Source organism: Podarcis pityusensis (assembly GCF_964106645.2).
Source record: "Podarcis pityusensis genome assembly, chromosome: 14".
Taxonomy (NCBI): Eukaryota; Metazoa; Chordata; class Lepidosauria; order Squamata; family Lacertidae; genus Podarcis; species Podarcis pityusensis.
In genome coordinates, this window is record NC_138039.1 from 24,243,349 (window position 1) to 24,262,276 (window position 18,928).

The 18,928-nt window shown below is 46.4% G+C and overlaps 1 protein-coding gene across 5 annotated transcripts in view; it reads right to left on the minus strand.

The window, feature by feature from the left end:
• ARHGAP17 (Rho GTPase activating protein 17) overlaps positions 1-18,928 on the minus strand; it is a 68,364-nt gene that overhangs the window by 16,508 nt on the left and 32,928 nt on the right. For all 5 annotated transcript variants that reach the window (XM_080981693.1, XM_080981692.1, XM_080981690.1 and 2 more), the window contains exons 3-11: positions 14,441-14,545; positions 12,528-12,604; positions 12,102-12,213; positions 11,853-11,929; positions 9,955-10,066; positions 8,082-8,150; positions 7,840-7,921; positions 4,100-4,227; positions 3,239-3,350 (exon numbers count right to left, since the gene is read on the minus strand). In XM_080981693.1, the coding sequence (XP_080837819.1) occupies positions 3,239-3,350; positions 4,100-4,227; positions 7,840-7,921; positions 8,082-8,150; positions 9,955-10,066; positions 11,853-11,929; positions 12,102-12,213; positions 12,528-12,604; positions 14,441-14,545 (874 nt within the window). The remainder of the gene's footprint in view (positions 1-3,238; positions 3,351-4,099; positions 4,228-7,839; positions 7,922-8,081; positions 8,151-9,954; positions 10,067-11,852; positions 11,930-12,101; positions 12,214-12,527; positions 12,605-14,440; positions 14,546-18,928) is intronic.

The window sequence follows — 18,928 nt, forward strand, 5'->3', positions numbered from 1 at the left end:
AGTATGCTAATATAAATATAATAAAGTGAAATATAGTACACATTTATAAATGCAATCACTAATCCTAATATTGAATCGTTAACGCCATTTCAGATTAGTCTAAGTTATAGTAGTTAATATGTAATCCATATATGTTCCTCACAAACCTAATAAATACCCAATCATAATAAAAATGTTTCCTCCCGCCTCCATATCATAACTGAATTTACTCTTCAATCTTTGCCATTTCTTCAATGTCCTTAACAAACCTAATTTTCAATGTTGAGGCTGCTCCCTCTCTCCCCTCTGCATAACAACCCAAATTTTAGCAGCTGGAGAAAAGCACATTCCTAATTAATGATTATTTTCATGTTCAAGGGAAGGAGAAAGATTATTATTTTTCCAATGGCACGGCAGTGTTCACTACCCAGGCCACACACTAGGTGGAGCTGCAAGACACTGTCATAAGGCTCCCCTTCTGCCAGCAACCAGATCTGAAGGAGGGCAGCTGGCCAACTGCGTTTTTTAAAAATGAAGAAAGCGCACAGATTTAATGTCTTCACCTAGAAACAAAAGATAGGCTCAGATGGTGCAGGTAAAGGGGCTGGGTTTGCAGAAATACCTGGGGAGTTCTTAAAGAACATGAAGCCTGCTTCTTCCCCAAGGGAGCCCCACAGAGCACCCAGGCTGGCTGCCCCTCCCAGTAGCGGAGAAAGGTGGGGGAGGCCCTCCCCGGGCGCCAGCCTTGAGGGGGGGTGACATCACTGTGGGCAGTGCCCCCCCGGGATGCTCCCTGACGGAGCAGCTAGCTCTGCCTCTGGCCCTTCAATAATAATAATAATAATAATAATAATAATAATAATAATAATAATAAATTATTTGTACCCCGCTCATCTGGCTGGGTTTCCCCAGCCACTCTGGGCGGCTTCCAACAAAGATTTAAAATACATTAAAATGTCACACATTAAAAGCTTCACTGAAAAGGGCTGCCTTCAGATGTCTTCTGAATGTCAGGTAGTTGTTTATCTCTTTGACATCTTTGACATTCTACAGGGCGGGTGCCACTACTGAGAAGGCCCTCTGCCTGGTTCCCTGTAGCTTTGCTTCTCGCAATGAGGGAACCGCCAGAAGGCCCACGGAGCTGGACCTCAGTGTCCGGGCAGAACGATGGGGGTGGAGATGCTCCTTCAGGTATACTGGGCTGAGGCCATCTGCACTTCCGATGCGCACCATGCCTTGGTTGAACCAAACCGGCCAGCTGACTGCAGCTGACCTTCTGAAGAACGCCACAATAAGGTTCAACAATTTAGGCTGCCTTAGGCAACCATCTCTACTAGCACTGCCCAGTCTCTAACTCAGGGGCATGCTGGGGGTCTTGCCTCTGAAATCCCAGCAAGTTTTGGAGGGGTGTAGCCTGGGGAGAGAGGGTGCGGCCAGCTCAAACCTGACTTCCCATCTGCCTTCACGCAACATTTGACAGGCATACTGGGCAGAGAACGGAAGGGGGATTTGGCCACCTGCTTCTCTGCACCCCCCAAAGCATCCAGGTTCAGCTACTGGCTTGGGTTAAAATGCAACAATGGAAGAAACTAGCCAGCAAGGCAATGTCCAGAGGAGCACAAAATGGGTTCAGTGAGCTGCAAACATCACCGTTTCTCTTCCTAACTATCTATCTACACACACACTTCCTTACATTGCATCCTGTGATGAATTTTAATTGTAACCTGCCTTGGGGGCCAAGCTTGCCTGAAAAACAGAATATAAAAATAACAGATATAATAAATGTAAAATATAGTTTGAATGCCTTTGAAGCCCGTTGGAAAGTCAAGGAGGGGGTGCTACCTTCAACCAAGCAAGACCTTCCCTGCATTTATTCGAGCGCATTCAGAGTTTAGTGCCAGGTCAAGGATGAGGAGGATGAGCCTGGGAGAAGAGGAGTTTGTTCCTGCAGAGTTCACTGGGACCAAGGACACAATTGTCACTGCCAACTGATAGTGTTGTATTTTGCACAACAGTGCAAGCTGATGAAACAAACCTTATTTCTATCTGCGTTGAGGGGACTGACTGGATGAAATGTAATTGTTCGTGTTAAATGTTAAATTCATGGAGCTGCAGGTACACAGACAAAGGTGTGGGCTCTGTGGAAGGGTGGGATATACATTTATGAGCATAAATAAAACAGAGAAATCCAAAGCAGCTGCCCCAGAACTAGAGTTATTGCTAGGGAGGCTGGCATTCTCCTCTGCTAACTGAAATCAGTGTCTGAATGACCTTTTATTTAGAGTAAGGTTTTTTTTGTTTTGTTTTTAAACCAACAAAACTCTCAAGGCAGCATTACAATCAATAAGACAAACTAATACAATAAAAATACCAGATGCAATATGAAAAGCAGCCGAGGTAGGACATAAACACAGGAGCAGGGAAAATCAATTCAACTACAATTTCGAAACAAAGATCCCTTGAGGGGCAGGACTTTCAAGTTATGCTTTCAATGTTACCAAGAGAGCTGCATTTCCCCTTCAAATGAGACATATTTCAGAGCTTTCTGCCTTTGAAGATTTTCTTATTTATGTTTGGAGAACTGCAGAAGTGGCCTTAGCCAGGGCACCCAACACAAGAGCGTCCTGTGCTGGTCTCGGTTGCTGATAGCTGAGATGGGGAATATCTGTGGCCCTCCAGGTGTTGTTTGGACTACAGCTCCCATCATCCTTGATTACTGGCCATGCTGACTGCTGGGAGCTGCAGTCCAACGCCCTCTTGGAGGGCTTCAATTTTCCCAACCCTGACTTACAGCAACACTACAGCAGGGGATGGTTGATGGCAGTGCATCTCTCTTCCACAGAAGGCTGTGATAAGTCACCATCTTGGATGGCTTTAAAAGAGGATTGGACAAACCATGGGGGAGAAGGCTATCAATGGCTAATAGACATGATGGCTGGGCTCTGCCTTCATAGTTGGAAGCAGCAATGCTTCTGAATCCCAGTTGCCAGAAGCCACAAGAGACAAGAGGGCTCTTGTGCTTGAATTCTGCTTTTGGGTTTCCCACTGAGGCATCTGGTTGGCTGCTGTGAAAACAGGATGCTGGACTAGATGGGCCTGATTCAGAAGGGTTCTTATTATGTTATGGCATTCATGCCTGCATTGCACCTCTCACACCTGAGTGCCGGCCCTGTTGCTTTTGCCATGAATACCTTATCTGTGATGAAGCCTGAACCATGCCCCCGGAACATACAATTCCGTTCTCTTGGAAACGACCTACCTGCCACGGCATGAGGGTCAGAGTAGAACTCGTCCAGCTGCGAGGTGGAGCAGTCCAGCGCGGCTTTCAGCTTCTTTAGCTTGGAAGCTCCAGCCGCGATCCGGAACAAGCCCTGTGTCATGACGGAAAAGAGAAATCCTCTTAACGGGGGCAGTTTCTGCACCATGACAAAATGTCCTTCAGCACCTGCTAAGGTTGCACCTTACACCAAGCAGTTCGTTCCGTCTCAAAGGTGTCAACATTCAGTTCAATTAAATACGCATTACTTTGCTTTGCCAGAACAAAGAGCTGGGTCCAAACCAACAAAATGGATTTCTACAGGGACAAATGTCAGGTTCTACCTTTAGGCAGGAAAAATCAGATGCACAAATATAAGATGGAAGACACCTGGATTGCCAGTAGTACCTGTGAAAAGGATCTAAGGGTCTTAGTGGACCACAAGCTTCACATGAGTCAATTGTGTGATTCAGCTAATAAAAGCTAATGCTATTCTAGGCAGCATCAACAGAAGTATAGTGTTCAGATCAAGGGATGTAATAGAAGCACTCTATTCTGCCTTAGTCAAACCTCACTTGGAATACTGTGTCCAGTTCTGGCCACTACAATTTAAGAAGAATGTTGACAAGCTGGAATGTGTGCAGAGGAGGGTGACCAAGATGATCAAAGGTCTGGAAACCAAGCCTTATGAGGAACGGTTGAAGGGTATATTTAGCTTGGAAAAGGTGGAGAGCGGCTGAAGCTGCCACTTGCCCAGCCTGGTGCCCTCCAGAAGGCTTTGGACTGCAACTTCCAACATGATGGGAGTTGTAGTTCAAAGCACCTGGAGGGCACTGAGCAACAGTGAGACGATGGGTAACCTACCTCCTCCTTCATGCCTGTTTCCAGCAACATCATCACACATGCCTCAATCGGGAGGGCTATTTCACGGCCGCTGCGCTTGAGATGCTCTTCCAGGGGAGTCCCAAAAGCTGGCTTCTCACTCCACTTGTCTAGCAAAAGAGGCACAAATAACAGTCAGCAACACTACTGCAAAGCAGTAAAAGGAGGGAATCTGGAGTAGCAGTGAGCAATGATATGAGCAGCTTTGAACCGTTCACTTGGCAAAGCCCTTTAAATTTTCCTCTGGGAGAGTAGCAAGGATGCCAAGCCTGTGCAAAGTCATTGTAAAAAAAAGAAAAGAAGAACCCTGCCGACAGCCAATGCCCTCGAATATTGCCCATCTCTGTACAACCGGCTGATGCAGTTCTAGATGCCAGGGCTCACAATTCAAGCAATCATATTCGCCAAAGACTTGGCTACTGACTCCTGTGCAAAAAAGCCAGGCTTTTCCTGAAGGACAAATTCACATGGCCTCCTTGATGAGTGCCATTCATGCTTCGAGATGCTCAGTGCAAGCTCAGAACTGCAAGCTGTTAGCAAAATGAAATCACCACCCACCAGTCTGTGGGGATTTGCAACTGATTGCTTGCTATGAAACTAGGCTTTCCTGTGGGTCTTTGAGAACAAATTCCCTCCTGTGTCCCAGAATCCAATTAGCATAGGCCACACTGCTTGGGTCACAAACTGTCCCTATGAAATGGTAAGTTGCATGATCACCGCATTGGTGGGATTGTGTAGTGGATGAACGTACGAATGTATACATTGATAGGTAGCTTTTATGTGAACTGGTGTAAAAAAAAAAATGTGGGAAAGGACAGTGTCAGGAGAATCTGCTTACTTAGGCTGTACTAATAATGTGTCAAGAAGGTTTTGCAGGAAAAATGCAGCGTTGAGCCAAATTGAAAGACACAGAATTCTTCCTGCTAATTCAGGTCTGCTTTCCTTTGAGAATGTGACTTAATTTTGGCACATGTGTAACACAAAGGCAAGGGATGCCTCTATATAAGACTGTGTAACTTTTAGTCCTGTGGGCACCACACCTTTATGGGTTCCCCAGCAGCCGCTGTTGTTCTGACCAAATAAAAGCTGTCTTAAACATTGTGACTGAGGCAGTTATTGAAGAAAACCCACTGCAGATCAAAGTATTTTCTCCTCTCACAGGGACCAAGTTTTCCATTGTGCCTCTGCACACGTATTCTCCTCACCCACCCTATTTGGGTTTTTCTATATGGTGTCCACAATTTGAGGTCTTCCTGTAGAGTGAAGCTAGAGCAGACTAGCTTGCCACAGGCACAGAAGCAGGTTGACCTGGTGCAGAAAGGCTCAAGTCAGCCGTATTTTTGCCAGCTGCTTACCTGCCCTGTTCCAAAGGCCAGCAAGATTTGAACACTCAGCCTGTGTCAAGAGCAAATCAGTACACACCTAAACAGGGGTGTGAACTGGCTCCAAGAGGAAGGCACAGTATGACGTCACCTGGCTGACTTTAGACAGGATTTGCTCACAGGATATAAAGGTGCAGAACCTGCCCCTTTAGGCAAACATGAAACCACAATGTTGACAGATTAAATGTTTGGAAGGCTGTTCAATCTACTCTCCAAGACAGAAGCGCTGCTATCATTATAGCGATCCAAATTTACCTTTGTCAACACTGCAATACGGAGGAAATAGGTTTTTTTGTTTTTTTAAATGGCTCTTGCATATCGTTTTGCACGAGCCAGCTTCTTTTCTCCCCAATCTGCCAAGGAAAACACTTTTAAACTATTATTTGCTCTTCTAGTTGAAGAGATGGAGGAGTTAAGAGCATCAGCAGATTGTTAGTTATGCAGGAAGTGCTAGCAATGAGATGTCTGAGGTCACTCCAAGGCTCTTGATGCTTCCGCCACATTGCCGTGGCACAAGGCACCAGGGTGCACAGAACCACCAGCACCCAACTGGACACTTCCCAAGCCCCTTTCCTGGGCAGAAGATGAAGTGCATCAACATGGAGAGGAGCAGAGCACAGGCTATCTTCCGGCTCATCGCCAAATGACATGCAGCAGCATTTGGATAGGACTGCAAGGGCCGGCCAAAGCAGAATGGCTGACGTATTCCTCTCCTGCTCAAATGTAAATTGCCACCATACTTCTTCAGAGAGACCTGGAAGACTCCAGTGCAATTCCGTGTATCAGATGGTTGATGGGTTTGCAAAGAGCCACTTAAAGACCACAGGCCCAATCAGGCCCACTGAGCCTCTACTTCTCCCTCTCTCTCTTGCTATTAAGTCTACACTTTGCTCTGATGATGTGAGGAGCTGTTAGTATCCCCAGCCTAGATTATTCTGCACTTTAGTGTCAGGCTGCACATGCACACATATGTGATGAGTAGGCACAGCAGCCAGGACTGTCACAGCCCTACTCCAGGATACTCCATTTCATTCTTCCTCCTACAAGCTTTCATTTAACCCTGAGCACCACCCCCAATCTCCCACTGCCTTAAGGATGATTTTCTCCTAAATATTTTTACACTTCTTCAAACTTTGGAATTGTTTCTGCTGATATTTTACCGATAACCTCTCCTGCACTTGGATGGTACTGTGATGGCTACACGAGAACTGTCATTTGCCCCTGTACTATAGAAATAGAGGGAGTGGGAAACTATTGCCATATAGAACCTCCATGTACTCAGGCAGTCTACTTCTGAATTGAAGGCACCGAGGCCACCACCTCAGTGCCCTGCTTGTGGGCTTCCTCTGGAAGCACCTGGCTACTGGAAAGAAAGCAAGTAGCAGTTTTGGGGCTGTCTCCAAAGGAAGCCATACTCAAACTAGACCCATTAAACTTAATGGGCACGACTGACCTCAGTCCATTAATTTCAACGGGTCTACCTACAGTAAGTTGGATATAATCCATTGTCGGCTCTTGCAAGGCAACTCCTTTGTTCCTCTGACTTAGGATTCATTGACAGGTGGCCTGTAGAGTCTTTTCCAGCACCCTGCAATGCCTGTTACTCACCTGTCCCTCCCTGTCACTCCAGGTCAGGCTTAGACAACCTGGGTCCCTCTAAATGTTTTGGACTGCAACCCCCAATATTCCCAGCACCGTACAATCCTACTAGGATACATCTGAAAGGATGGAGAAGGCTGTTCTTGCCCTGCTACTCACTCCCCAAAGGCACCTCACTTGCTTCCAAGTTTCTGAACAGCCTCTTGAAAGCCCAACCCTGAAGGGAGGGCCACAGCTTGGTAGCTTTGAATACAGAGAGTCTCAGGTTCAAACCTTTGCATCTCAAGGCTGGGAAACACCTCCTCTTTCTGCCTGAGACATTGAAGAGCTGCTGCCACTCAAGAGATAATACTAGCCTAGGTAGCATCAGGCAGCTTTGTGGATTCCTAAATATGGCAATCCAAAAAGCAACAGGTGGCCAGGAGAGGTGGTGGCTCTGGGTGGGCAAGCCAAGGGGTGGATCTGGCAGGCTCATGGCATGGCGCTGCCCCCTGAGGAGTTTCAGACCAAATCCATCATGGTTTGTTAGTGTATTAATAGAGGCTTGGAAGAATGTCAGAAATGCAGCTGCAGAGAGGATGGGGGGCAATTTGGGAAGATGGTGTCATTAAGAAAGGCCCCGTGTCCTTATTCCAGAAAGATGGCATGCCAAAGGGGGAGAATAAAAAAGAAAAAGTCAGAGGAGGAGAGTGCAAAGGTGGCACAGGCAAAAGCAGGAGGCAGAGCACAGGTTTACTTTACCTTGATGGGCCTGGATTTCAGGGAGCACCTTTTCTAAGACTGCTAATGCTTTTCTATGGTAATCTGCTTGGGCTTCTAATAACTGAGAATAGAACCCACATTTTAAAAACAAAAAGTTAGCATTGGATGAACACAACAAGAACAACAGCAACAACAACAACAACACACAGGCAGTCGGATTAAGCATGTGAAATGTATGTCTGCAGAAAGGAAGAGCTCTCGGAGGAGAGAGAGGTACTCACAGAGACAAAGTAGCGGGCGTAGTCGCCTTCTTTGGAAATGAAGTTATACATGTCCGCTGCAAGTTGATCCTTTCGGGCAGAGGAGGAGGGGAAAACGAGACAAACTGCAAGTCAGCAACAGCAAAGCCCATGGAAGGCACCACATTTCCAAGAAGAAGACAGGAATGCAAAACCCGGGAGCTTAAACTGCCCCCTCCCTGGGCTGCCTGTCCACCAGCCATCAGGCCAGAACACCTCCCAACGCACAATCCCATCATGCTGTGCAAATTCTGCACATCAGTGGCCCCTTGTTCCATATGCATAGCCACACATCAGGTCAAATATTCCTTGGCCTATCTGCTTTACAGAAACATAATTCTATCCATTATTATAATATTGATATGGCTGTAAACGCATACACACCAAGCTTGGCAATACAGTAGGCAGTGCGTAGTGCAGGGCCACATTTCCTTCTAGGCAACCTTCTGGGGGCCAAATGCTAGTGATGGGAAGGGCAATAGATGCAAAATTTTGCCTTTGCACAGTAGCCTAGCTTCAAGACCCACCCACTCAAATTAAATAATTTTTTAAATAAAAAAGATACATTAAAATTCAAGCCACATGAAAGCTAGGCAAAACCACACAAGGGGGGGGGGAATAAAAGGCTGGTAAAAGGTGTGGAAGGTCCCAAGGGCCAGAGAAGAAGGCTTGGAGGGCCACATCTGGCCCCTGGGCCTGAAGTTTCCCACCCCTGGTACAGCAAAATGTGTGGTGTGAGAGGGTCCCTGGGCATAAGAATATAAGGCAAGCCTGCCAAAGGGGGCCTGTGTAGTCTAGCATCCCATTCTCACAGTGGACAATCAGATGCCTGTGGGAAATTGGCAAGTACGATTTGAGCACAAGAGCACTTTCACCCCTCCTGCAGTTCCCAGCAAGTGGTATTCAGAAGCATTACAGCCTCCAACTGTGGAAAAGTTCCAGCAGTTGAGCCTCTGCATGGCTCCTTGACCCTGCTGAACGCTAGCAGAACCTCAATAAATTATGCAATGCAAGTAACAGATACAAAGCAGCAGGGTGACACAATAATAAATATAGGAAGAGATTGCTAATATACATTAATTTGCCTAATTTATTTTGATCACAGGATTTGGCTTCTCTTAGCACACTTTTGGGCCATGTATGTGTGAGCAGAGATACACAGAGTTAGCTGTAGAGTAAGGGTTTACAGGAAGGAATAGCCATGGTGAGTACTAGTAAATTAGAGGGGTTCCGTGCCCCTAAACTCCCTTCCCCAGTGCAGGATGTGACCCATAGGATCAGTTCTTGAATTACTGGGGTGGCACATACCCACAAGCCCTCCCCCAGAATTTAGCCAATAGCTAAGGGGAGCTAGATTTTCCTGGCCAGGAGGTTAGTTGTAGAGACAAGCAAGTTCTGGGCCGACAATGTTTTGCACTACATGTCCACTAAGTGGAAGAGAAGGCTGGTAACAGAAGACGTGAGGTAGAAAATACAGCCCAGCAGAAAGGAGACGGGTGGATACATTTTCTCTGGGGGGAAAACTGGACAATGTCTTTGGAAGCCAGATAAGGAGGTCAGGCCTCCCCTGCAGATCTGTGAATCCAGGTGGGAAAGGAGATATTGGGGAAAGACTCTAGATGCTTTCAAATAAATAAACAGAATAAATAGCCCAAGACTGAATACATGCCATATATTTGAAGTACACACACCAGCAAGTATCCTGAGAACTGTGGTTTGTTATGGGTGCTGGGAATTGTAGTTCTGTAAGGGTTGAACTGCAGTTGCCAGGACTCTTTGTGTGTGTGGTTTAAATGAATGGTATGAATGCAGCCCAGTTCTCCCTGGGGAAGTGTTCCAAGAGTTCTCAACGCACCTTGCATTGCTCGACTTTATTTCCCGCTTCATCCATCTCCTCCTTGAGGGAATCTATCTTAGACGGAAGCCCCTGGAAGTTGGTGGCTGAAGTTTTGTGGGCTTGGTTCCATCTGCACAAGAGAGATCAGAATTATTCTTCTTGCACAAAGAGCACCAGAGAGGGAAAACAATGAGGAATGATCACAGGTCTCCAATCTATTTCCCCCCTCCCTCTGCTAAACACTTTGTGGTGCCTGCAGTGTGCCAAGCAGGGTACAGAACATGGGAAGCAGCACAAGCATGGGCACAGGCACAGGTGGGTTCAGAAGCCAAGCCCAGGATCCTGTCTGGCTAAAGAAGTGTGTTGCTTTGTGGAACCAATGGACCAGCCTAAGTCTGCTCCATGTCCAGTTTTCCTGGTGCTCAATCACAGGTCTGCCCTGGCCTGGTTTTTTGCACACTTACTGAAAGAACTCATGGAATAAAAGCCATGTAAATTGGATTCATTCTGTGCAACTGCTACCTGAAAAAATATGATTTTTAAAAATGCATTTTAATTATTTTATCCAATAACTTAAGCATCCTGCTGGATTAGGCCAGTGGTCTCTCTAGGCCACCATCCTATTCTCACAGTGTCCCACCAGATACCTAGGAGAAGCCTAAAAGAAGGACCTGGGCACAACAGAAATCTCTCCACTAGCAACTTCCAGCAACTGGCATTCAATACCAGCCAAGTTGGTGGCCATTGCTGCCTCTTGTGGGAGCCTCTGTCTCCCTTGTCATCCAAAGCCCCAACAGCTTTCCTAGCTGGTATCTTGCTACTAAAGTATTTCAAGCTTTGTTGGTGATGGCCTTTGTTGGTTTTTTTTAATAGCAATGAGCTGCTCATATTCTTTTTTGTAGCGTCCCCTATTGTCTGCCTGCCTTTCTTTTGCCAAATGCAAAAGCGAATTTCTTTTTCCAATGCGTTTCTGCCTAAAGTATGTGTTTTGCATGCATTTCTTTATGTGAAATGTATATTTTGGGGAGACTGAAACTGCATTGCAAAATTGGAGAAGTCCATAACTGAACAGAGAGTTGTGTTCTGATCTGCAAGCAAGTTTGGGGATGTGAAATTGGGTTGGCCTGTGGCAAAAAGCAAGCCAAACAGATTAGTCACAAGGCCAACTCATGGCCTGACCTGAGGCCACTAGGATGCATGAGAACATAAGAAGACCCTGCTGGATCAGGCAAATGGTCCATTTAGCCCACCATCCTGTTCTCACAGTTGTCAACCAGATGCCCCTATGAAAAACCAGCAAGCAGGATTTGAGCACAAGAGCACTCTCCCCTTCTGCAGTTTCCAGTGATAACTGGTATTGAGAAGCATTGCTGCCTCCAACTATGGAGGCAGAGCACAGCCATCATGACTAGCAGTCAACAATAGCCTTTTCCTCCACAAATATGTCCAGTCCTCTTTTGAAGCCATCAATACCTTCTGTGGAAGCGAGTTCCACAGTTTATGCCGTGTGAAGGACTTCCTTTTATCTGTCCTGAATCTTCCAATACTGAGCTTCATTGGATGTTCATGAGTTCTAGTGTTACAGTTCCCTGTCTTATGCACCTGCCAACACACACTCCATTCCACCAGCTATATGTCCTTATGACAAGACAGATAGACACATGGTGTCTGGGGAGCTGGAAGACATCTTGATCAGCAGAGGAAAGCGAGGAGACAAGGCTAAAATGTCTCTTCCCCAAATGCAGTGGACCAAGATGGAAAGGTTTTTGTAGACTGGATGCGGCCTTACGTAGCAGCCAAGTGCTCCTGAGAAGGATGCCCCAAAGCCGTGATGAAATCCTGGTATTTCCTGTGCTGAAGTAGGAAGAGGAAAGTGTGTGTGTGTGTGTGTGTGTGTGTGTGTGTGTTTGTATTACCTGGCTCTTGCAGAATCCCAGTCCAGCACCAGTTTTGCAAGCTGCTTCCTCTGTTTTTGAATGTTGGGGATTTCCGTCTGAAAGGGTAAGACGACAGGAAGCTGACAGTTGAGACGTTTGTTGTGCAGACAGCTATATTTGTCTTAAGTGCACACAAAGCAACACCCGATTCATGGCGGGTCTCAATGACTGTGTCATTTTAGGGAATGGGTCAAGCTTGGGTTATGGACAGCGGCAGAAGCAACTTACCTCTGAGAGGAGGTTCAGTGGCTCTAAAATATCTTTCTCAACCTGCACCTCATGGTGAGAGAGCTCCATTGCTAGCTTATTTTCTGCTTCACCACAAGTCTCCAGCATTTTCCTTAAAACAAAGAAGAATACACAGTTGCATTAGATGGGTGGATTCCAAGCATTGGGAGGGAGAAAGGAAAGAGGTAATGAGAGCTCCTTTGATCTCCAGGGCTAATTACAGGGGAGTCATGTAAGGTTTTCATTTTTACACTTAAAACCAAAGTTTCAGGAGCAAATTCATGAGATCTGTTTTAGCTTGTATTCTTTTTTAAAAATACTGAATTTGTGCATTTGCCTGACATGCATAAAATTAGGTCACTGGTTATATCTGACCAAATGACAAATGACCATAACCAGGAAAAATAACAGTGATGCAACCCTTACCCCAGCAAAGTTTCATCGCTTAGCTGCAGAGCGCCTTCCTGCATATTCTGAGCAAAAGCAGTGAGAGGAAGCTTTTTCTGCGGAGAGAAAACAAATACTGCTATCGTTGGGGTTAAGGAAATGCCAGGTCCGATGCTACTTTCCTACTGAGAGAGTAGAACCATTTAAGTTAAAAGGATATGGCTAACTTGGGTTCAATAAATCCAATGGGTCCACTCCGAGTAGCAACCTGTGGCTGCTGAACCTGGGCACCAGGAAAAAGATGGTGGGAGAATGGTGATGACAAGGAAAGGAAGTGGAGCTTAGGTGGGTCAGACTGAGATGATGTCCACAGGATTTAAAATGAGACATTGGGCGGGGTGAGTGGGGAGGCTGACCTGATGACTGAGTGTACTACACTTAACAGACAGTGCCACAGTCTTCAACAGCTACTAACCCTGATGTCTATCTTCTATCTCTATTGTCAGAAGCAGCATCCTTCTGACTACCAGTTGCTGGAAATGGCAGAATGGAAGAGTGCTGTTGCACTCAGGTCCTGCTTGCAGGCTTCCCACTGGGGCATCTGGGTGGCCCCTGTGGGAACAGGATGCTGGACAAGATGGGCATTTGGGCTTGATCCAGCTACAAGGCTCTTCTTGTGTTCCTAGTATATCAACTTGTGAGCTGGAACATCAATTCCAACTCTCTACAGCAACTGTGAAGATGGGACCTGTGATGGGTGGCAGCATTTCTTCAGATTAACAAATGTGGAGAATCATTAAAGGCTGCACATGTCTTTAAAGCCTCTCCTCTTTTTACTTGCCTGCAATCAAAAGCCCCTGTTTATAATTCAAAGGGGCTTTTTTTTTTTTTTTTTTTTTTTTGCCTTTTGACTGAGAGGGAGTGATTTCAGTTAAAACTCCTATTGGGGAAAAGAGGGACCTGTGGGTGCTTCCTGTATCTGCCTCTCTCAAGATAAGCCCAGATGCTGGGTGCAGGAAGCCAATCATGTACAGAGAAACTTGTATGGGCTGGTGCACTCTGAGCCTTCACAAGCAGCCCCTGTTCCTCAAAGCGTGGCCAGCACCTGCAGTGCTGGAGTCCCCTGACTGCTCCCAGCATGAACTCCACAACTGCCAGCTAAGACAGAGCTCTGGGTGCTGCTGGGTGAGCAATGTCAGAGGAGGAGGCAGTTAGTTCTGTTAAAGAAGTCTAATGCACAAAATTTCTGTGCAAGGCGGAAGGGAAGGGAACCTCCAGCCTGGAAGCCGAACTTGGCCCACTGGGGTCCTTGTTTGGCCCGTGAAGCCGGCTTCCCTGAACTGCACTCACCCACACACAACTGATGTTGTATATTATGTCAGGTGTGCGGTGGGTCATATTTGGCCTGCCGGGGTGGAGATAACAATGTGGTTAGGAACTAAACCCAAAAAATAGCACATGCAAAAGTAATGGGGAGTAAGAGCATCATGGCAGGGTCAGGAGAACTTGAGAGATTCTACGAAACTACAGAGGCTTCTGAAGGATGGCTGACTTGCCAGAACAGGAGCCAAGCATCCCTTTTTCTTTCAGATGTTGGGCAGCACATCTGGATGAGCTCTGTGCAGTGCTTGGAAGAGACAGAGGAGCCCAGTGGAACAGGAGCACTTTGGGAAGGACAGACTTGAGGAGTGAGGAACTTGAAAGTAGGGCTGTGCAACAGCTGGTGAGCTGTGGATTCAACCCGTTGGGGTCTGCTTCCCCAGCTTGGGAACTGTGAGCTGCGTACCTCTTCTTCCTGCCCCGACAGCCCCAGATCACTCGTGCAGCCCAACCTGGACTGTTCTCTGGGTGTCGCTACCTGATTCAGCCAAAACATGGATCTCCCTGAACTGGCCTGATTCAGCTTGGCCAAATCTGGTGCAGAGTTTTCCTTGGAAGGGGTTGGCACTTACATGTCTCTTTTCTGCATCTGTTCCAGACTGCCCATGCAAACACATGCCTAGCCTCTTGCAGGAAGTGTGGCATACGGACCTCACGTTGTCGAGACGGCGCTCAATCTAGATGGTGAAGAAATAGGGAAGGAAACTGCACATGAGGCTCTTTGTACTAGGAAGCCACGTCTAGCAATTGCACCATGAAACCCAACATTTATTTGATCCAGCCTCATTAACTCCTCTCCCAGGTAGAACCCTGGGAACAGAGCACTGTCTGGCCAGACATGCCATAAAATTTCACTGCCTTGTTTTAAGACTATTAATTGTTAGCTGCCTCAAGCTGACAGAAAAGGCGGGCTGGTCCTTTTTTTGTGGACAGCACCCTTTCAACTGTGGGGCAACTGGCAGGTCTAACGTTAAAGGAAATGCCACTGTAGGAAGGCAGGTTTGCTTGCAAGGAATTGCAAGCATTTGATAAGGAACTGAGATTTCCTCTGTGAAAGAATCTTCGTTCAAATATCTGAGAGTGCAAAGATGTCTGCCAAGTTCTGCTGGGAACCTCCATGCACAACAGCAAAAGGAATGTGGTTTATCTGTGTTTTGATGAGTCATGAGGGTTAAAAGGAGGCCTTCTGGAATGGTTTCTGTTTGAACAAAACCAGCCAAAAAAGAAAAAAAGGCAGAACAAGTTTCAACTGTAGAGAGGCATGTAAACAGATAGGAATCCTCTCTGCAGCCTTTTAAAATGCTGAACTTAAAAATACGGATAGCCTGAACATTTCTCACTCCGACCAGCTGGTGAGGGGCCTGGAGACCAAGACCTATGTGGAAAAATGGAAGGTACTGCTTATAAGTAGTCTGCAGGAGAGGTACTATGATAACCAGCCACCTTCAAATATTTGAGCAGCTGTCACATAGGTGACAGAGCAATTTCTCTGTATCTGTCTATTTATTAAACTGGACCAGAACAAACAAATTCACAGTATAAGGAAGACTATTTCAATTACATGTTAGAAAGAACTCCCTGATAGCATGAGCTGTTTTAAGAGTAGAGCCTGGGAAGGTGGCAGGTTCTTCGTTGTTAAAAGTTTTAAAGAAGCAATTAGATGCCCACCTCTGCTGTAGGAGAGGATTTCCTGCATCAGCCAATGACCTTTGAGGGCCTTGCCACTTCTGAGGCTATACAGGTCTGCCTAGTTGCATTTGCTTTACCAAAACCTGTTACGTGCAAATGATGCTAGACTAGTGTTTCCCCAAATCTTTTTATATTTGGTAGATTTGTATCCTGCCTTTTGACTGAAATCCCAAAGTAGCTCACAACATGGCATTGGGTGCTAATATGCTGTGGTGGCAGAGTGAAAATCTGGTTGGCTCCCGGGAGAACAAGAGGCTGGACTAGAAGGGTCACTGGCCTGATCCAGCAGGCTCTTTTTTTGTTCTTAAGACCAACTTTTGTGCATTAAAACTTGAGACATGCTTCTGTCCCACCCTCAAAGAGATGCACATGCATTTTCCTAAGCAGCTCCCAGAACAAATGGCAGGCACCTTCCTTGCAACTGTAGGGTAGCCCGGGCAATGTGGATCCTTGAGAGCTCCCCCTTTGTCCAGCACACCAGGCCTCTTGAATGGGTTCTTTGGGTTCTGTTATTGCTACTGGCTTTGCTTCTTGCATGGATTTTTAAACATTAGAATAACAGAATTGTAGAGTTGGCAGGGAACCCAAGGATCATCCAGTCTAATCCCCTGCAATGCAGGAATCACAGCTGAAGAATCCCTGACAGATGGCCATCCATTATGGTTGGTTAGGATCTGTCTGTCTTGGGACACAATGGAGAAGTGAACCTTTGGGTGTGAAGTCAAACTGTTGGAAGGTTACAGCACCTGCTGTGGCTGTAGAGAGACATGATTTGTTGCAGCTGGGGCAGATGAAGGTTTTGCTGATGATGAACTATGGTGTTACTTCTCTCTATGCTACTCCCAGGGGTCATGCATCCTCTGGTCACTGTTATGGATGCACGACTGTCTGTCTTCAGGCGCTGTAGTTGTCTTAAAGGGATTCCCACACAGAGGGCCATCCAACCTCTGCTTTAAAAGCCTCCAAGATAGTCTGTTCCACTGTCAAACACCTGTTACTGTCAGAAGGTTCTTCCTAATGTTTAGTCGGAATCTCCTTCCTTGTAATTTGAATCCATTGGTTAAGGGCCTCCCCTCTGGGGCAGTAGAAAACAAGCCTCCTCCATCCTCGATGTGACAACTCTTCAGATATTCAAAGATGGCTCTAATATAACTCCTCAGACTCCTCTTCTCCAGGCCAAACATTCCCACCTCCCTCAAATGTTTCTCACAAGGCTTGGCTTCCAGTCCCTTTAATCAGTTTTGATGCCCTACTCTGAACACATTCCACACTAAGGCAGAGAAAAAGATAGTGCTGTTTATGGGTAACAGTGATGCTTCAGAGATCCCACCCCCCTTGCCTGTCTGTTGTAGTAGCTGACATATCCTCCTTCCTCCCTTGGGATGTCACTACTGCCAAAGTACTGAGACAAAAGGCTTTGCAGGGCCCATCTGCTCCACTGGGCATAGAATGCCTTGCGCCCAGGGCACAATTCAGACCCTTCTCATGCAACACCATTTGGAACCATGGCCCTCAACCACGGCCCAGTGAAGCAGGACAGAACAGTGGCTGGGGATCCCCCTCATCATGAATTCTGTGATGCTCAGCTGGATCCCTGCTCTGCAAGGCTTGCCACAAACAGGATGTTCAATCTGCTGCCTCCAGCTCGGTTGACTGACGCAGCTGGTGAGCAGACTGGAACACGGAGCAGCTTCCCCTCAGAAAGCTGGAACAGCATCCAAGTATTTCTTCTGGCCCATACACTTTTTTCTTCTTTCCCTGGCCAAAAAGCATCTTTCACTTGGGACAAAAAACATGCAACTGAGAAGAGTCCAAGTCACCACACAGGAAGCTGTTGACCTTCTGTTTGGTTAACACAGCTCATTCTTCCACACAGCCACCAGACATTTAAGGCACAGAGGAAGATGCTCCTTTGATAAGTCAGTTGTCTACTGTGGAGACGGATGCACACAGAGTAGGACTATACACAGCCTTGGCCCCTTTTGGCTCCATTCTGTGAGGCAGAGGGGCTCCAGCCTCACAGCTCAGGAACAAACTGCACTTTTGAAATGCCAACTTTTCAGTTCTCCCAGCAAGACTAGGAACATCGCAGATGTTCTTATCAGCAAACAGCTGGTCTTAAAGTCTACACATCTTTCTGCTTTGCAACTTATTGTTAAGCCCTTTGGCATTTAAGTGAGTCCAGAGTAACGGATGGAAAGCTTCCTTCTGTCAGAAGGGGCCCTACTCCATCTCTGGAAATTAACGTGTTTAAAATGAGAGCATTCCAAAGGACAGAAACGTTCTCTGCCATATGGCGAAACACATGGAACTCCACAGGAGGAGGAGATGCAACTGAAAATGTACACCCAGCATCAGACACACTTGGAAGGATTCTGTTCAGCAGCAAAGCCAAACAAGCAAATGAGCAAGCATTTCCATTTGGGCGTTGACAGGTCAAGCGCCTGTGCCTGGGAAGCCCATGCTTGCAAAAAAATGGTTTGCCAACAGTCGGCTGGAACAATTTCTGGCTTCTCTCCACCTCCCTCCACTCCAAATATTTCATAGGATCACCAAGGCAACAAGGCACTATTTATTTTTTTTTAAAAGATCCTTAGCTGCAGATATTTACACGGCAGCCCTGCCAAAATCTGCTCGTTTCCCCACCCCTCTGATTCAGAAAGACCATAACCCCGGTTAGTCACATGAAGGAAAGTTGGAATATAAAAATAAAATAAGGGAAAATAGCTTCTGATCCCACGTCTATAAAACAAACAGCTGAATCTCAAGTCTGGAAGGTGAAATATAGCTAGGCTGGAAAACACAGAGCAAGGAGGCGGCTGTGGGCAGTGCAGTCTAATTAGGAACTTCAGGTCCTGCTTCCCTGTTTCCAAATGAAAAGCCATAAATGTATACTGATAAGCACTTTACAAATTCAGGAGAATTTTTTTTAAAAATGGTATTTAGTTGCTTTCACTCATTTTCCAGTAATTCCTTTCATTCTACTAAACTCAGGGGACACTGCAGTAGCAATCCACAGTACATTTTTTATACGGATAGAATGAGAAACATAGCGGTCATAATTTACTCTGATGAGTGGCAGATTAGAAATATCTCATGGGATCATGAAGACAGGGGCATCCTCTTTATCTCCCCCTGGAGCAAAGCGGGTAAACATGTGTGCTTCGAAACACAGCTGAAACCCATGGGACTGAGCGGGTTATGAGTGAGGTTAAATGTAATATGGGGGGTATGCTGCTTGCACAACCGTGTTTCTCCTTCCTCTCCCCCCCACAGCAATCCCCTCATGACCCCAAAATCTTCTCCAGAAGGTTGGGGGTCCCTCCAGAGCAGATTTTGGGGGATCCAGAGGGGGAGAAGAGAAATTGGAA